Raw genomic sequence first — 15936 nt, forward strand, 5'->3', positions numbered from 1 at the left:
ATAGAAGAGATTTATATACATGACCAAAACCACAACAGCAACAACAAAATATTAGAAGACAGCAACAAAAACTAACATCAATTTATCATGTTTTAAATCATTTGATTCATTTACCACTTTTCAAAATGACACATGCCTTAATATTTTGATGTTTATAAAATCAATATTCATCTTCTAAAATATGTATATTTAATGAGTTTTTTTCTCCTCCAAATCTGCCAAGTCAGTCTTCTACCAGTCATGCCTCAGAATTGAAAAATATAGTGATATTAATACTTAACAAGTGGGGTGCGGTGGCGCACACCGTTAATCTCAGCACTGGGAGGCAGAGGCGGGTGGATCTCTGTGAGATTGAGACTAGCTGGGACTACAGGGAGACCCTGTCTTAAAAAAAAAACTAACAAAATACTAGGGCTACAGGGAGACCCTCTCTCAAAAAGACAAAAAAAAATGATGATAATAATAATTTTTAACAAAGTTCATTACCACGAAGTAAAGACATTAGAATACACAACAAAACAAGACAGAGACATTTTAGCAATTGATTGTTTGACAGCTAAAGGTAACTTGCACAAAAGTATTTAAGCACACGAGTAAAAAGCACCAGGGTATGCTATTGCAGGTATGAAAGAACCTAAAAGAAGAAAAAGAATTAATCATCTTTTAAGAAATTGCATCATTTAGGAGCTCATAGATTAGAATGTCTGCTGATTTACTTCCTCTTTTGCTGACCACATTCACGGCAGAAGGAGGAGTCTTCATCTCAGGATATGTGAGATACTTGATAAGCATGGGTTCGTTTGAGATAGTATATGTGGTAATGTTAATGCCTGGGAAAAGAAAATGAGTTTTTTATTTCTCTTGCAGCAATTACCAAAGCAATTATTTTTTGGAAAAGAAACAAAAGGAACAGAAACTCATTTTAAGTGAGTCTATCCAAAAAAGTGTACACTCTGAACTAATTTGATATAAATATGTTTCAAATGTTGAAATGACTATGGATCTTCAAAATAAACTGCTTCTAATGCTGCTGTCACACGTGGGCCCAGGCACAGAACCAGTTTTGGAATTTCCCACAGGGTTAGTTATCAAGGCACAAAAGTGGCTTGATCTCATGATCCTCCTGTGTTTATACATAGCATGATGGACACTGGTTGGCTAAAATATACATGATACCACTGGACCCCCCCCACATTATTCTCCACCTGTGAATGAAAATTCCCAGAAAAAAAATCTGCCATCTTCAAACTGAACCTTCTGCAAGCCTGATCAACTGATGAGAGCTTCATTGATTGTGGAGAGTTTGGACTGTTGCAGGTCTAGAGTCTAATTACCATTTATCTTGATCATCTTTAGCCCCCTAAATAGCTACTCCTTGCCCACCTCTGTTTCTGAGTGAATATCCTGTGACTAACAGATAAAAGTTTTTGGAATGTATTAACTTAGCAGACCTGAGCTTCTACCAACCCAAGGTTAAAAAGTCTGCCAGATAGAATCTAAGACCTACAACAGAGCTCGCCCCACTTTGCTGTAACTTGCCTCTGCTGTTTCCACTGATGTATTTAAAAAGTGGAGAGATGGCTCGGCGGTTAAGAGCACTGACTGCTCTTGCAGAGGACGTGGGTTCGATTCCCAACACCCACATGGTGGCTAACAACCACCGTTAACTCCAGTTCCGGGGGAATACGACACTGCCTTCTGACCTCCACAGGCGTTGCGTGACACAGGTGCACTCACATACATGCAGGCAATACACTCATACACATAACATTAAAAAATATTTTTTAAAAAGTGTTCTGTATGAAAAAAAAAACAAAAAAAAAACAAGTATCTTCTTGAAGTCCCTCAAATTAAGGTAAAGAATAAGAACAAATCATTTTGGAAGAACGCAAAGGAAAATAGCTTTAGATACTTAAGTGACAATTGAATTTATTCTTATAATTGTTTTAATAGCTTTTGTATAATCTTCATCGCTATTATGAGATATAAAATGTATTTATCAAATCTGTAATCATTATGCCAAAAAATCTGAATTACTGTAATATTTTGTATATTGTTAAAACTGTAACTTTAATTGTAAAAAAAAGTGTCTGTGGTTTTCTTTGTTTTGTTTCTATAAAGACTAGAAGAAACCTTTACCATCTTGGAATGTGAAGTTTGTAGTAACCTGAATCTGTGTTCCCTCTCGGATTCCTGTCTCTTTCTGAACTGAAATCTGCCATCTTCTGTCTTTCTTCCTTCTGAGGCAGAAACTGACTTTAAGACAGCACCTAGTACTCAGATCCATCCTTGACACATTGAGTGACACTCAGGAAATAACAATTGAATGCTAAAAGACACAGGTGACAGTAAGTACTGAATAAGTGAATGCTAATTAAAAAGGTAGGTTTTGTTCTCACTGAGGACACTGAAAAGAGTCTATACTTAATTTCGCACTGCCATTGTTCTATATAAGAATTCTATATAAGAATTCCAAGCCACAGCAGCATTATTTTCGTAAGAGTAACCCAGAGTGATGACTGTAAAATAGATTTGCACATCTAATTTCTGGTATTGCTGTTTTGGTTGAATGCCATTTTTAAAAAATTTTATTTATTATTTTTATTTTATGTGCATGAGTATATCGCCTGCATGTGTGTAAGTGCACCCGTGCCATGCAATGTCTGTGGAGGTCAGAAGAAGGAACTGGAACTGGAGCTACAGATGGTTGTTAACCACCACATGGGTGCTGGGAATCAAACCCGGGTCCTCAGCTAGAGCAGCCAGTGCTCTTAACTGCTGAGCCACCTCTCCAGCCCCAAATGCATTTCTTTATTGCCATCTCTGTCGCTTCAATTTCAGAGACAGGCTGAGATCCAGAGCAAAGTGATCAATATTAAGGGAACACGACAGCTGAACAGATAGGTCCAAGGGCAGACAAGCATACAAGCCAGCAGGGCAACCATTTCCCAGCAACAATTCTTTTTGTCTTCTTTTTTATTTTTGGTCTTTTTGAGACAGGGTCACCCTATAGCCCCCAAGCTGGCCTGGAACTCACTATGTAGACCTGGCTGGCCTCGATCTCACAGAGATCCACCTGCCTCTGCCTCTGCCTCCTGAGTGCTGTGATTAAGACATGTGCCACCACACCTGGTTGTCTTCCTTTTTTATTCATTTATATTATTATTTTATGTGTATGTGTTTTGCCTGCATGATATATGTAAGTGTGCATACAATGCCTGCAGAGGTCAGAAGAGGGCATCAGGTCCCCTAGAACTAGAGTTACAAAAGGTTGTTAGCTACCATGTAGATGCTGGGAATCAAACTAGGGTCCTCTGTAAGAATAGCAAATGCACTTAACAGCTGAGCCATCTCTCTAGTCCCATATTTTTTATTTTTAATTTTGTGTGTGTTTGTGTGTGTGTGGGGAGGGATGCATACAAGTTCAGCTCCCCATATAGGCCAGAGACATTGATCATTCCTCTAGAGTTGGCATACAGGCAGTTGTGAGTTTCCCACAGTAGGTGCTGGGAATTAAACTCAGGCCCCCTGCAAGAGCAGTTTGAGCTCTTTACTGTTGAACCAGCTCTCCAGACTTTGTTTTGGTTGTTTTGAGGTAGGGTCTTTACTATGTGGCCCAGGCTAACTCATAATCTTCCTGCCTCAGCCGCTCCTGTGCTAGGATCACAGATGTGCACAACCAAGGCTGTTCTCAGAAACTCTCAAGTTTGAAGAAGTTGGCAAATGCAGCCACAAACTCTAATTGCAAGAGTGATATCAGGCTGGGCCTGGTGGTGAAGGCCTTTAATCCCAGCACTTGGAGGCATAGGGAGGCAGATCGCTGTGAGATTGAGGCCAGTCTAGTCTTCATAGCAAGTCCAGACCAGCTGGGGCTACAGGGAGACCCTATCTCAAAAGACCAAAAATAAGCAAATAAATAAATAAATAAATAAATAAATAAATAAATAAATAATAAATAAATAAAGTGATATCAGAACCAAACAATTCTCTTTGGCTACAGAGACTATATATTTTCAGAGCATTTCTAAACTGTCCTAGAATAATTCAGTCAACCTGGGAAAGGTGTAAATATTGCATTACTATGCAAAATAGTCTTGATGATAGTCTTAGAGTTAAGTATTTGAATGTATATGATAATAAAACTGCATGATAATAAAAGATAGCAGAGTAATTAATGAATGAACTAATATACAGGCATAACCAGGTTCAGAAGCTTTAAGTCAGCTGGTCTTAAAGTAGGACAGGTGGGTTTCTGTCTGCAGTGCCTCACTTGAATCCTCACTGAGTAAAAGCATGCATCTGGCCCAGCAAATGTGTTGGATAGGAATAAAATTTTACCCAGATTACTACTGTCAGTATGGTGAGCAGGAAAGCCGGCATGGAAATTCAGTTGTTGATTCATTCTGTATTTATTGGGGCGTTTGTCCTGTAAGATTCTCTGCCAGATGCTGGAGGGAATGAGATGAGGGAACCAGAGAGGTGTTAATACATAGTGCCTGACTATCGAAAAGCAAACAGCCTGTTAGGGAAAGGAGTCAACCATTAATACGTGACTAAGTGGAAACAAGAGTGAATGACAGAGGCAACGGGTCCAAGAAAAGTCAGAAGGAAGAAGGAAACATGGAAAGAAGCCAGGATGGCCAGGATTAAGCTGTAGAAGGACTGAAACCTGAGTTGAACAGTTTTAAAAAAATAGACTGATTGGAGGGAGCGTGAGCAGGAGAGGACATTCTAGTTAATCCTAGAGCAAAGTGCAGCATCCGTTTAGCCCATTTAGCCCACGGGGGGCTTCTTTCTTACTGCATCGACTTTTTGCTTAAGTATTTTCTTTTAAATGTCCCTGTCTTTGATAAAAATGGGTGGTCACTGACGAGGACTACATACATATAGAAAATAAAATAAAGCCCAGATACCTACCTTCCTTATTTAAGGATCTCCCTTTTTATCCTAAATCAATTTGCTTGCTCAACATGGAAAGCAACTCTCTGTAATGGCAGTTTATATACGTGGGCATTTAACTGTATATAGCCACACCTTTGCTTACCTTATGCAAATGTAAGGAAAAAATACTACTGATTTCATAAGAACTCAGTCATTTAACCCTGTCTTTCATCAGACTTGTTCTCTATATGGAAGTGCTTCATGGGTTGGTTACTTTCAGGTTATAGAAAACTTATTTAAGCATACAAATATAGTATGATGACCTTTGCAGATTAAGGGTCAGGCCAGGCTTTGTTTAAACTTTGACAGCTTGCCCTCTGGGATTACATCATCTGCTCTGTTGGTTCAACCTTAGAGGCAGGCCCAAGCACCTTTCCAAATTTGGAAGCAGAGGTGTATTCCGTCAGCCTTGTTGAGGATAATGTTACAGTAACCTCAGCCAGGATGTTCAAACCTCGCTGAACCTGTATCATGGAAAGATTTCTAGGAGTTTGCGCTGTCTGCATTCTGTAAGAAAATAGCCTTGACCTGTGGCCACATGGCCAGGATCAGTGTTCATGGTACTGTCCACAGGAGTTCTGAAAGTCAAGGACAAAGTAATCCTGTTAACATCATGTGTTCATTTATAAAAAGAGCATAAATTCAAGTTATCTGAAGAAAACCCAATATACCGAAATAAAGAAAGAAGTATTTGACTAATGTCTAGGAGACAGTAGCATGGGAGTAGGAAATGAAACATGACAAAGAAGAAAGATAATTATGATGCTTTCAAACAGTGTCCAGGAAACAGGAGAATCTTCTTATTGCAGTCAGAAAATAATTATTCCAAAATTTAAGCTGCAGTATTAATTATTGAAATAAAAATAAACATAAAAATGACGATAGAAACATACAAGGCAATACTGTCCGTCAACTTCCATGAAAACTTTTCTCCATGAGAGACTAGTGCTCCTTAACTTAAGAGATGGTCAGCGATGCCAATGTCTTCATCCACGGGGAGATAGAAAATACATAGCAAAGATGATTTATTTTCCAAAACTACCCTATCTCCACAAAATGAAAAAAATAGAGCAGTATGTCAGTGAGTTTCCAATTCAGTAAGCAGCAACATGATGTTTGCTTAAGGTCTAACGTCAATTTTAACATGTCAGTATTTAAACCCACATTAATATAATCAACGCTATGAAGTATTAGTCAGTTCTATGAAGTGAGGAACTGCATAACACACAAACTTTCCAATTTTAAATAAAAATAATAAACAAAATATTTTAAAAACCACTGGGTAAATCAGATAATTTCCTAACAGATAAAAAGTAGGACCAACACCCTTCTTCCTGAGCATGCACAGTGGAACTTGAAAAGTAGCAGTTAATACGCTGATTTCTTGCCAAGTGCCAGTCATGTGTTTTGTGATGGCTGCTCTTCTTTTGGAAATGTGTGTGACAGCAACTTAGCCAAGTGCCATTTGTTATTATGCTGACTGAGTCTTGTCAATAAGATTCAGAAGAAGAACCGGAAACCACACCAGGGAAAGGCTAAGGCAGACGAATGCGGTGGGGCCACACAGCCATCACCTAGACCTCTTCCTGTTTCTAACCTTGCTGAGTTCAGTCTCACTCTCCCTCCCTCCCACTCACCTTTTGCTGGTCCAGTTCCCGCCTCTTTCTCTTTACTTGGTTCTGTGTGGAAAGTACAAGCACATTTTTTAAAGTGTCTTACAGCACTTTGTTTTGTGATGAGCAATGGAGTAGAGGGAGAGGAGGGAAGTAAACGACAATATTAATGATGCAGAGTACTTATTATGATGCACATTAATTAGGAATTTTGGAATTATAGTTTAGAGTCACTTTAACCTTTAATAAAAGCAGTTAATAAATATGGTTGTTTTAAAGATATATAAAAACATGCAATATACATTTTATTAAAATACACTTAGCTCTACCAGGATCATGTTATATTACATGCCAGAGTAGAATTGAGTAAAATATGTGAGTCACTTCATTTTAGACCTCAACCAGGGACATTTTAAGGAACTTTGGCCTATATAATGTGTTCTAATAGTATAGCTTCTAGATGGTGTAGGATCGTATAAAGTGTGGAATTATTGTTCAATGGATGTAGCTTCAAAGAAAATGTTTTGGGGTGCATGTGAATCTTTTGGATTGGTTTAGAGGCATAAATACAAAACAAGGCAGTGAGATCAGATTTTATCAATCATTTACTTTGTGTTTCTTCCTGTTCAGAATCATAAACTAAGTTTAGAGACTTGAAGACTCTAACTTGTGTATATGTAAGGAATAATAGTTAGAGCTGGAGAGATGGCTCAGCAGTTAAGAGTACTTGCTGCTCAATCATGAGGACCTGAGTTTGGATCCCAGCACCCACGTCAGGTAGTCCACAATGACTGTGACTCCAGCTCCAAGGGATCTGATGCCCTCTTCTGGCCTCTGCCTGTACCTCTATCTGCATACACACACATACACACACACACACACACACACACACACACACATATGCACACACGGATACACACATACAAGGCCAGCTTGGGATACATGAGATCTTGTTTTAAAACGACAGCAACGCCAAAAAAAGAAAAAAAAATTCAAAAGTTATTTCAAGAATGAATCCCTCCCCCGTCTCTCTATCTCTCTGTGTGTCTCTGTCTCTCTCTAACTTCTTTCTTTCTGTCCCCCCTTCCTTTCTTTTTTTCTTTCTTCTCTTTAACTAAAATCCAAATCTTCTCAGCTCACTAAGAAGGACTATTTTAGCACAGTTTGGGAAGAGCCATGGAAGCTCAGTATTGTACAATGAATCTGAAAATGGCAGAATAAGGGAAACTTTATAGTGCCCCAGTACAGCATCTGATCGGGAAAGGCTTAGCTGTCATGGTGAGTAGGTTCCCAGTGTGCTCAGTGATGGCCAAAGTAAGTCTTATGTGCGAGAAGAAAACATAGCAAGAAAGATCCCAAGAAAAATGCCACGCATCTGCTGTGGCTTCAAGGTTGACACCTGGAGAAAGCTCAATCTGAGTTTACCCGTTTGCCCTCCTATGGCACAGAGCCTGTTTCATTAATTTGACCATGCAGCAATATTTCATACTCTTTAAGGTTTTCAGTGAGTCTCATATTCTTAGCTAGACAAAGGGGCTTCTGTGAGCAGCTAGATTCCCCAAACTGCCTTCTGAAACACGATCTCCAGGATGGAAAAACGTCATGATCTTCATAAGTTTCCAGTTTTTAAAAAGGCCAGAAACTGAACCCTATTTAATTCTTACTTTCACTTTGGCAGAACCAGTCAGCAATGAGCTCCCAAACCCTGGCTTTGTACCACATTGTCAATGCAAGCAACCCACATTTAGCTGCACAGTGCCCTGGGAGGCTTTTTACGACATTGCTGACCATCTCAGTGTAGTGGCTGCACTGCATTTCATTGTCTTCCAGGCTGTATTTTATTTTCAACCTGACTACAAACAAACAGTATAGGACCACTTTGTCTTTCCATTTAGAGCTCCACACTGCATCTAGTACAGCATGTTCTAGCTTTTAAATAGTTGGCAGACAGCCCTGAATCCTTCTCCAGGGTTAGACCACCATCTAGAGTTGTGCATGTGGTAAATGCCCAGTGAGTGAGTGACTCTTGTAATGAATTGCCTCCTCTTTAGGAAGGAACGGTGATGAGAAAGAGCTTTTTGTTTTTGTTGTTTTCCCTTGGAGGATGGGGAGTCTTGTGGGAAAATGCACATGATTTTGGCTTCTTCTGTCTTGATAGGAACTGACGCACAAATGATTCCAGAGGGCTGCATTGAGCTTTTAACTGGTCATTCTTTCAATTCTGTTTTCTTCACTGAGTCTCTTACATATGGATGTAAAGCAGACTTTGTGTGTTGCTGGGTGTATGTAGATTTGCCAAGGATTTTGCCAGATCATTTTATTCATTGTTTGTTGTTGCGATAGCTACCTTATAGGCAACAGAATATTAATTCAATTAATTAGTTCTGATGTTAAGCCTTAGAAGTCTCAAGCTTTTCTAGAAACTCCCCAAGGAGTTCCTGGAGGTGCCCAGTGGTGAAAAAGTTAGGAAGGGGCTGCTAAGCTTCCAGGGCTGTGATGGGACCCACTTCCTACTGTTACAAGAAAGATGTAAACTTTGACTTTTACTAAATCAAGGAAAGTTCACAAATTCTTTGCCTCCATTAATATAAGTGAAGTATGGCAAGTTGTACATAACTGAAGGCCTTGAAAATGATCGTTCCAACAGTACATATGAAATGCTGTTCAAATTAGGTTAATATAAGAGGTATTATTTTTGTTATTCACTTATCACACTTGTCACCGTCCAGGGTCTCAGTAGTAGGTAGATTAAAGCTCACAGCATCCGTGGAGACCAGATCATGCTGGGATAGACTTCTATATTTGCAGCCCAAACGCATGAGGTGATATTTTTACTTACCTTCTGGGGGTGGAGCTGGGGCTGGTACTTCATTTTCTAGAAATGAAAAGGGTAACAGAAGCATTAGCCTCACTTCTCACAGGGAAGAGCTGCCTCGCTGTGGTTGCCATCTTACCTGTGTTTGTTTACAAAAGACCATCAGTGGTATCAAGAGGCCCAAGGCATGTTGCCTTTGGTTGTGTGGTATGAGCTGAGAACCTAATGGTCTCATATAGGTGGTGCAGGGAAGTGATGGAAAGAGCACAGGTGAGATGGGTATCCAGGTTTCCTACCATTCATCCAAGTCTGGGAGTGCTGGCACACACCTGTGATCCCAGTACTTGGGAGGTGGAAGCAAGAGAATCAGGAGTTCAAAGTCATCTTTGACTGCAAAGAGAGCTCAAGGCCAGCCTGGGCCATTTAAAATTCTATCACAAAAAGTAAAATAAAAATAAAAACTCATCCAAGCAGTTTGAGACTGGGCATTTAGTATTGTTAAGTTTGTTTCCCCACTCTGGAGAAATGGCCATCACTGATCTGACATGTATAGAGCTGTGGTGAGGATGAAGTGAGACCCAGGGAGTAGCAAATGTCCTCTGGGGCTTTGGGTGACGTGGGTTCAGAGACTGCCTTGCTCTGGAAAGTAAAGGCACTAAGGTAACTCCAGCAGGGTCCTCCCTCTGGAGGACACTTTCTGAATAATGATGAGAACAAAATCCTCTGGTTCATTGCAAGGCAAACTGTTGGTCATTGGGAAACAGAACCAACCCTTCTCGAGATGGTCTCTTCAAGTATATGGGCCTGGAGCAGATTTTCACCTACACTTAAAGTTTTCAAAGCGCTGGGTTTGATATTTTATACTTGGCTTTCATATCTGGTGTTATAGAACAGTGTAACTGTGAAGTCTGTTAGGAAACCTCTGTTAAAGAACAGAGCTTCTGCCGGGCGTGGTGGCACACACCTTTAATCCCGGCACTTGGGAGGCAGAGGCAGGCAGATCTCTATGAGTTCAAAACCAGCCTGGTCTACATAGTGAGTTCTAGGCCAGCTGGGGCTACAAGGAGACCATGTCTTAAAAAGACAAAAAAAAAAAAAAAAAAGAATATAGAGTTTCCAAGTAGCTACAGATATACCCCAGGGCCAAAGAGTGTAAAGCTGTCCCCAGAACTGGGTATTAGTCCTATGTCAGTGAGCCAGCAGCTTCAATTCCTTAACAGGGAGAGGCTGTTAATGAAGGCAATTTCATTTAAAATATTCCCACTTGATCATTAAATAAAATAAAAAGACAAGAAAGTTGAATTTTATGCACATTGTGGAATCCTAGGATCCTTATCTTTGTCAATGACTGGGATTTTTTTCCTCACGAGTGACTCTGAACAGGAAAAATTATGCCTTACCAGAAGTCAATTGATGTGGGGTCAACCCAGAACCCTATTTTTACCTAGATTGGGCTGGAATGATCTTAGAAAAATGAATGGATTGTGTCATGGCATGAGTCAGGAAATGAGCAATGTAGGACTGCCAGGACACAACACTTTAAATCACCAATAGTTTGTGCTCAATACAAACTGCAGCTTGTTAGTTTATTTGTCTAAAAAATATTTCAAAGATTCATGTGGCCGTTAAGTACTTTACTATTCAGTAATTAGGGAGAAGATAGATGATAGATAGGTAGAGAGAGAGAGAGAGAGAGAGAGAGACAGAGAGATCTAAAAGGAGTAATGGTATATAGCCTCACAGGCTGGCAGAAAATAATGTGTCAGAATGTGAGGTCATTCACAAGTGCAATGCCATCAACAAGAATGCTTTCGTGTCTTCACATTATGGAGAGTGTCTCTAATGCTGTCGTCCGCCTGAAGGTGAAACCCTCAGCCTTTTATTTTTCAGAGAAAAGAGTGCAGAAATGGAAATTGTAATATTGACAGCTTGGCTCTATGTCAGTTGGGCATACAGATGGATATCTGTGCCCATAGTGAGAAGTCAGTTTCTTTGACATGTTATCTTTTGGTCTGAGCCATTGCCATACCATACCTTGAGGACCTCTTCCTTGCTCTTTCTGAAGACAGGACTCTGTCCCCTACTTTTTCTTCCCCACAGTGGTAGAAGCTGTTTATGGTACCCCTGTGTTCCATCCTCTTACTCTAGCTGAGGTCTGTTACCTGCTGGTTTAGGCCTACTCTCTCCAGGCTGGCACTCAAAGCCATTATTGATGGGCGCTTTCCTGCACTTCCTCCTCCTCCTACGTTGCTGCAGCGTTTCTATTCTGGAGCTGTATTTTCCATTCACCTTCTGACCTTTATGCCACTGGAGAGTTTGATTATCTCCTTTTCCCTATCAGGCCTTCTGCTCTTTCTCTGTGATTCAGTCAGATAGACCTAGGTTGGATCCTGATTCTAGGCCTATCCCACTCCACTGTTACCCCGAGGGAGCTCTGTCTTTGTGTCTTCTTTCACGGCTCTCTGAGCTATGACATTCTGCTGTCCTTCTTTATTCTCCTGGCATTCTGCAACCACATAGTAATACACTATTAACCTGACTACGATCCGGTTATTTCCCAGTAGTCTCCGTAACTTCTATCTCCTTTTCTCCCAATTAAACAGTGCCAGGGCTGCTTTCTGCCTCCCTGACAGCTCATATTGCAGGAAGTACATTAAGTATATAGCAAAAGCCGGGTGTGGTGGCACACCTTTAATCCCAGCACTCAGGAGGCAGAGGCAGGTGGATCTCTGTGAGTTCAAGGCCAGCCTGGTCTACATAGTGAGTTCCAGAACAGCTGGGGCTATAGGGAGACCCTGTCTCAAAAAGGCCAAAAAAATAAATAAATAAATAAAGTATATAACAAAGTGATTAACAAAAGAATTAAAGAAGGCACCTTGGTTGTTGTGTATAAACTGTCAGGATGATAGTATTTTCTCAGTGTTATTTATTTAGATAGAGTCTTATTAAGCAGCCCAGGCTAGTTTTGAGCTCATAAAAGTCCTTCTGCCTCAGCCTCCCAAGTTCTGGGATTCTAAGCATGTACCACCATGCCTAGCATTAAGACCCATTTCCTAAGGGCAATTATAGTTGTTTAAAATAAAAATAGGCCTAGGGTAAAGTCTAGCCAAATCAATTAGAATTGTCTTGGATGCTGAAGCTGCAAATGTGCCCTGAATATAAATTCTCCATCTCCATTGTGTCTGAAGGACTCAGGGACTATGCAGCAGGCCAAACCTTTAAAACATAATGAGAATTTAAAGGGACACGGTTCTCCTTAATAGCCAACTGTGGCAGTTGGAACCATTGTAGGATAGTAACCCTAAGATGTTTGCACGATGGCTACAGGAAGTGGAAATGAAAATTGCATGCCCACATGGAGCATAGGCAGAACCAGAACTTTGTCACCTTAAGAGCACAGAAACCTCGTTACATTGCAGTCAGAAAATAAACAGCAACCTGTTAGCACCTACTGAATTTAGGACCTATCTAATGTAACTCTAATTGTAACTCTAGGAAGTCACTGCCTGCAGTTAGCCCCTTTTGTGCATGGGAACTAAGATCCTGAGCGACCCCATAGTCTGTGAAGAGTGGAGGTCAGCTCTGTCCCCTCTCCTGTCAGGCCAGCCTGAAAATCTGTTGTGTAGCAAGGCCTGCACTTCCTGTCTCAGCTGCTCCCTCTGGAGAACGCAAAGAAATGAGAGCAATGGATTTTCCAATAATATCACTTCATTTGCCATGGAACTGATTGTTTTGAAGGTCTCATAGCTTCCTATGGATGTTGCCCCACCTGCGGGAACATGCTCCAGTTTCCTCATTAGGAAATGGAATTAACAGCAGAGCCCATACCTCAGGGTGGTCGGCAGGAATGAATGAGTTAACAGATGGAGGACATTGTAAACATCATCTATTCTTCAAGTCTTCCTGATTTTCATAATTATCATTAAAATGTTTATATATATATATATATATACATATATGTGTGAGCATTTTATCTGTATGCATGTAAGTGCACCGAGGCATGCAATCCTCTTGCCACAGACTCCTGAGAACTGGGATTCCAGGCATGCACCACCATGCCCAGTTTAAAAGCTGGTATTGTTATTAGGCTTGTCATTGCTGCCTCCAGGAGTAAGTCCTTGTTTTATTCATAGTGGAACATCTTAGTTTTCATGACTGCTCAGATCAAATAAAAGGTCTATACTCCATAGTCTGCTGTGTTCCTATTGAACTGCATCACGTTTAGCTTGGGAGCCTCCGGTTGTCATAAAGAAGAGGAAACTGAGCTGTTTCTTTAATGCTCCTTTGTGGGGGAATGACTTTTCCACAAGGTGACACCTTGAATAGTTGAACCTATAACTCTATCTGCCACCAACAGATAGGACTTGGGTTTGAGGGACATTAAGACTTTTCTACACAGAGGTGCCTTCAGCAATGGGTCTTTCTGGGTCTGAATTTTTCTGAGGTGATCACATGTGGTAGGTAATGGATTGAGTGCCACTGTGTTTACTGCTCTGGAATCTTATTTTTATGACCACACCTGACATCAGGACTTTCCTACCTCTATTTTTAAAATGTCACCCAGCATGAGGCTCAGTAGTGGCTTAGGAGACGGCCTTGAGGGGATTTAGCCTATAACATGACTCCATACACCCATCAATGACTCCAAGAGAGGCACAATGGGGAATTTAAGGAGAAAAGCACTGGCATTTCAAATCACTTTTAAAATAATATCTTTTTGGCCTGTGCTAAACTACTTAAATATCTTCAATTTGAGTGGAGCTTTCCCACTGCTCTCCCCTACCTGTGTCATTCCTACCTGCATTTCATTATCTTTTTAAATTTTTTATTTATTATTTTTATTCAGTGGAGGTCAGAAGAGGGCATCAGACTCCCCGGGAACTGGAGTTACAGATAGTTGATAGCTGCCATGTGGCTGCTGGGAATTGAACCCAGGTCCTCTGCAAGAATAGCCAGTGATCTTAACCACTGAGCCATGCCACAGACTCCTGAGAACTGGGATTCCAGGCATGCACCACCATGCCCAGTTTAAAAGCTGGTATTGTTATTAGGCTTGTCATTGCTGCCTCCAGGAGTAAGTCCTTGTTTTATTCATAGTGGAACAGAATGTCTTTTTAAATATGAGATAAAGAGGAAAGTCATTATCCTATGGTGAAATATCTTGTACTTGTGCCTATGTAATAATCCTGTATCTTCATTTTCTTTCAGTGTGGAACAGCATCATGAGTGGAAACACGCCTAATTAGAAAGACAAACAAACAAGCTAACTAGAAAGGTTAAAAAAAAAAGAAAAAAGAAAAAAGTAAAAACCTTTGGATTAGGCCAGATGTGGTGGCACACGCCTTTAATCCCAGCACTCGGGAGGCAGAGGCAGGCAGATCTCTGTAAGTTCAAGGCCAGCTTGGTCTTGATTTCTAGGCCAGCTGGGGCTACAGAGAGACCCTGTCTCAAAAAGAGAAAAAAAAAAACTTTGGATTTAGGAACTCCCATCAAGCTGAACCATGAGTCACTGAAAATCTACAGAACTGTTACACAATTAGACTTCCTCTATTCAGACCCTTAGAGCACAGTCTTCAGCAACATTTGGTCACAGTAAATAAACATGGACTACACTGAGTAAAACATTTTAAATAGCTGGATTGTCTGCAGAGCTAAGGGTTCACTTTGTTCTAGAACCTGGTAACATTATTTCAACCAACAACTGTCTGTAACTCCAGATCCAGGGGAATTCGATGCCCTCTTCTGACCTCTACAGGCATTGCATGACACAGGTGCAAGCAAGCAATACACTCAGATACATAAAATAATAAATAAAATAAAAGTCTCTACATTATAGAATAAAGCACAGTTGGAGTCAGCTTGTGGCACAGCCTGTAACTCTAGCACTTGGGAAATGGAAGCAGGGAGGTCAAGAGTTCAAGGCCATCCTCAGCTACATATGAGGTCAGCCTGGACTACATGAAACCATGTCTCAAAAAACAAAAATAAATAAATAAAGCACAATGGATACAATTACTTTGTCTATTGGGTATCGTAGAATATGATTCTATCTGCCACCAACAGATAGGACTTGGGTTTGAGGGACATTAAGACTTTTCTACACAGAGGTGCCTTCAGCAATGGGTCTTTCTGGGTCTGAATTTTTCTGAGGTGATCACATGTGGTAGGTAATGGATTGAGTGCCACTGTGTTTACTGCTCTGGAATCTTATTTTTATGACCACACCTGACATCAGGACTTTCCTACCTCTATTTTTAAAATGTCACCCAGCATGAGGCTCAGTAGTGGCTTAGGAGACGGCCTTGAGGGGATTTAGCCTATAACATGACTCCATACACCCATCAATGACTCCAAGAGAGGCACAATGGGGAATTTAAGGAGAAAAGCACTGGCATTTCAAATCACTTTTAAAATAATATCTTTTTGGCCTGTGCTAAACTACTTAAATATCTTCAATTTGAGTGGAGCTTTCCCACTGCTCTCCCCTACCTGTGTCATTCCTACCTGCATTTCATTATCTTTTTAAATTTTTTATTTATTATTTTTATTTTATGTGTATGAGTGTAT

At 40.5% G+C, this 15936-nt stretch overlaps 1 protein-coding gene across 6 annotated transcripts in view; it reads right to left on the reverse strand.

Annotated features, from left to right (window-relative positions):
- Mybpc1 (myosin binding protein C, slow type) overlaps positions 1-15936 on the reverse strand; it is a 99501-nt gene that overhangs the window by 68830 nt on the left and 14735 nt on the right. For 5 of the 6 annotated variants that reach the window (XR_607252.2, XM_008832622.1, XM_008832620.1 and 2 more), the window contains exons 2-3: positions 9394-9429; positions 6579-6620 (exon numbers count right to left, since the gene is read on the reverse strand). Coding sequence is in view for 5 of the 6 variants with exons in the window: in XM_008832622.1 (XP_008830844.1) it covers positions 6579-6620; positions 9394-9429 (78 nt within the window). In the remaining variant the exon portion in view is untranslated. The remainder of the gene's footprint in view (positions 1-6578; positions 6621-9393; positions 9430-15936) is intronic. The other variant, XM_008832621.1, reaches the window with a different exon arrangement.

The sequence above is a fragment of the Nannospalax galili genome, unplaced genomic scaffold (genome assembly GCF_000622305.1).
Source record: "Nannospalax galili isolate Female #2095 unplaced genomic scaffold, S.galili_v1.0 scaffold415, whole genome shotgun sequence".
Lineage (NCBI taxonomy): Eukaryota > Metazoa > Chordata > Mammalia > Rodentia > Spalacidae > Nannospalax > Nannospalax galili.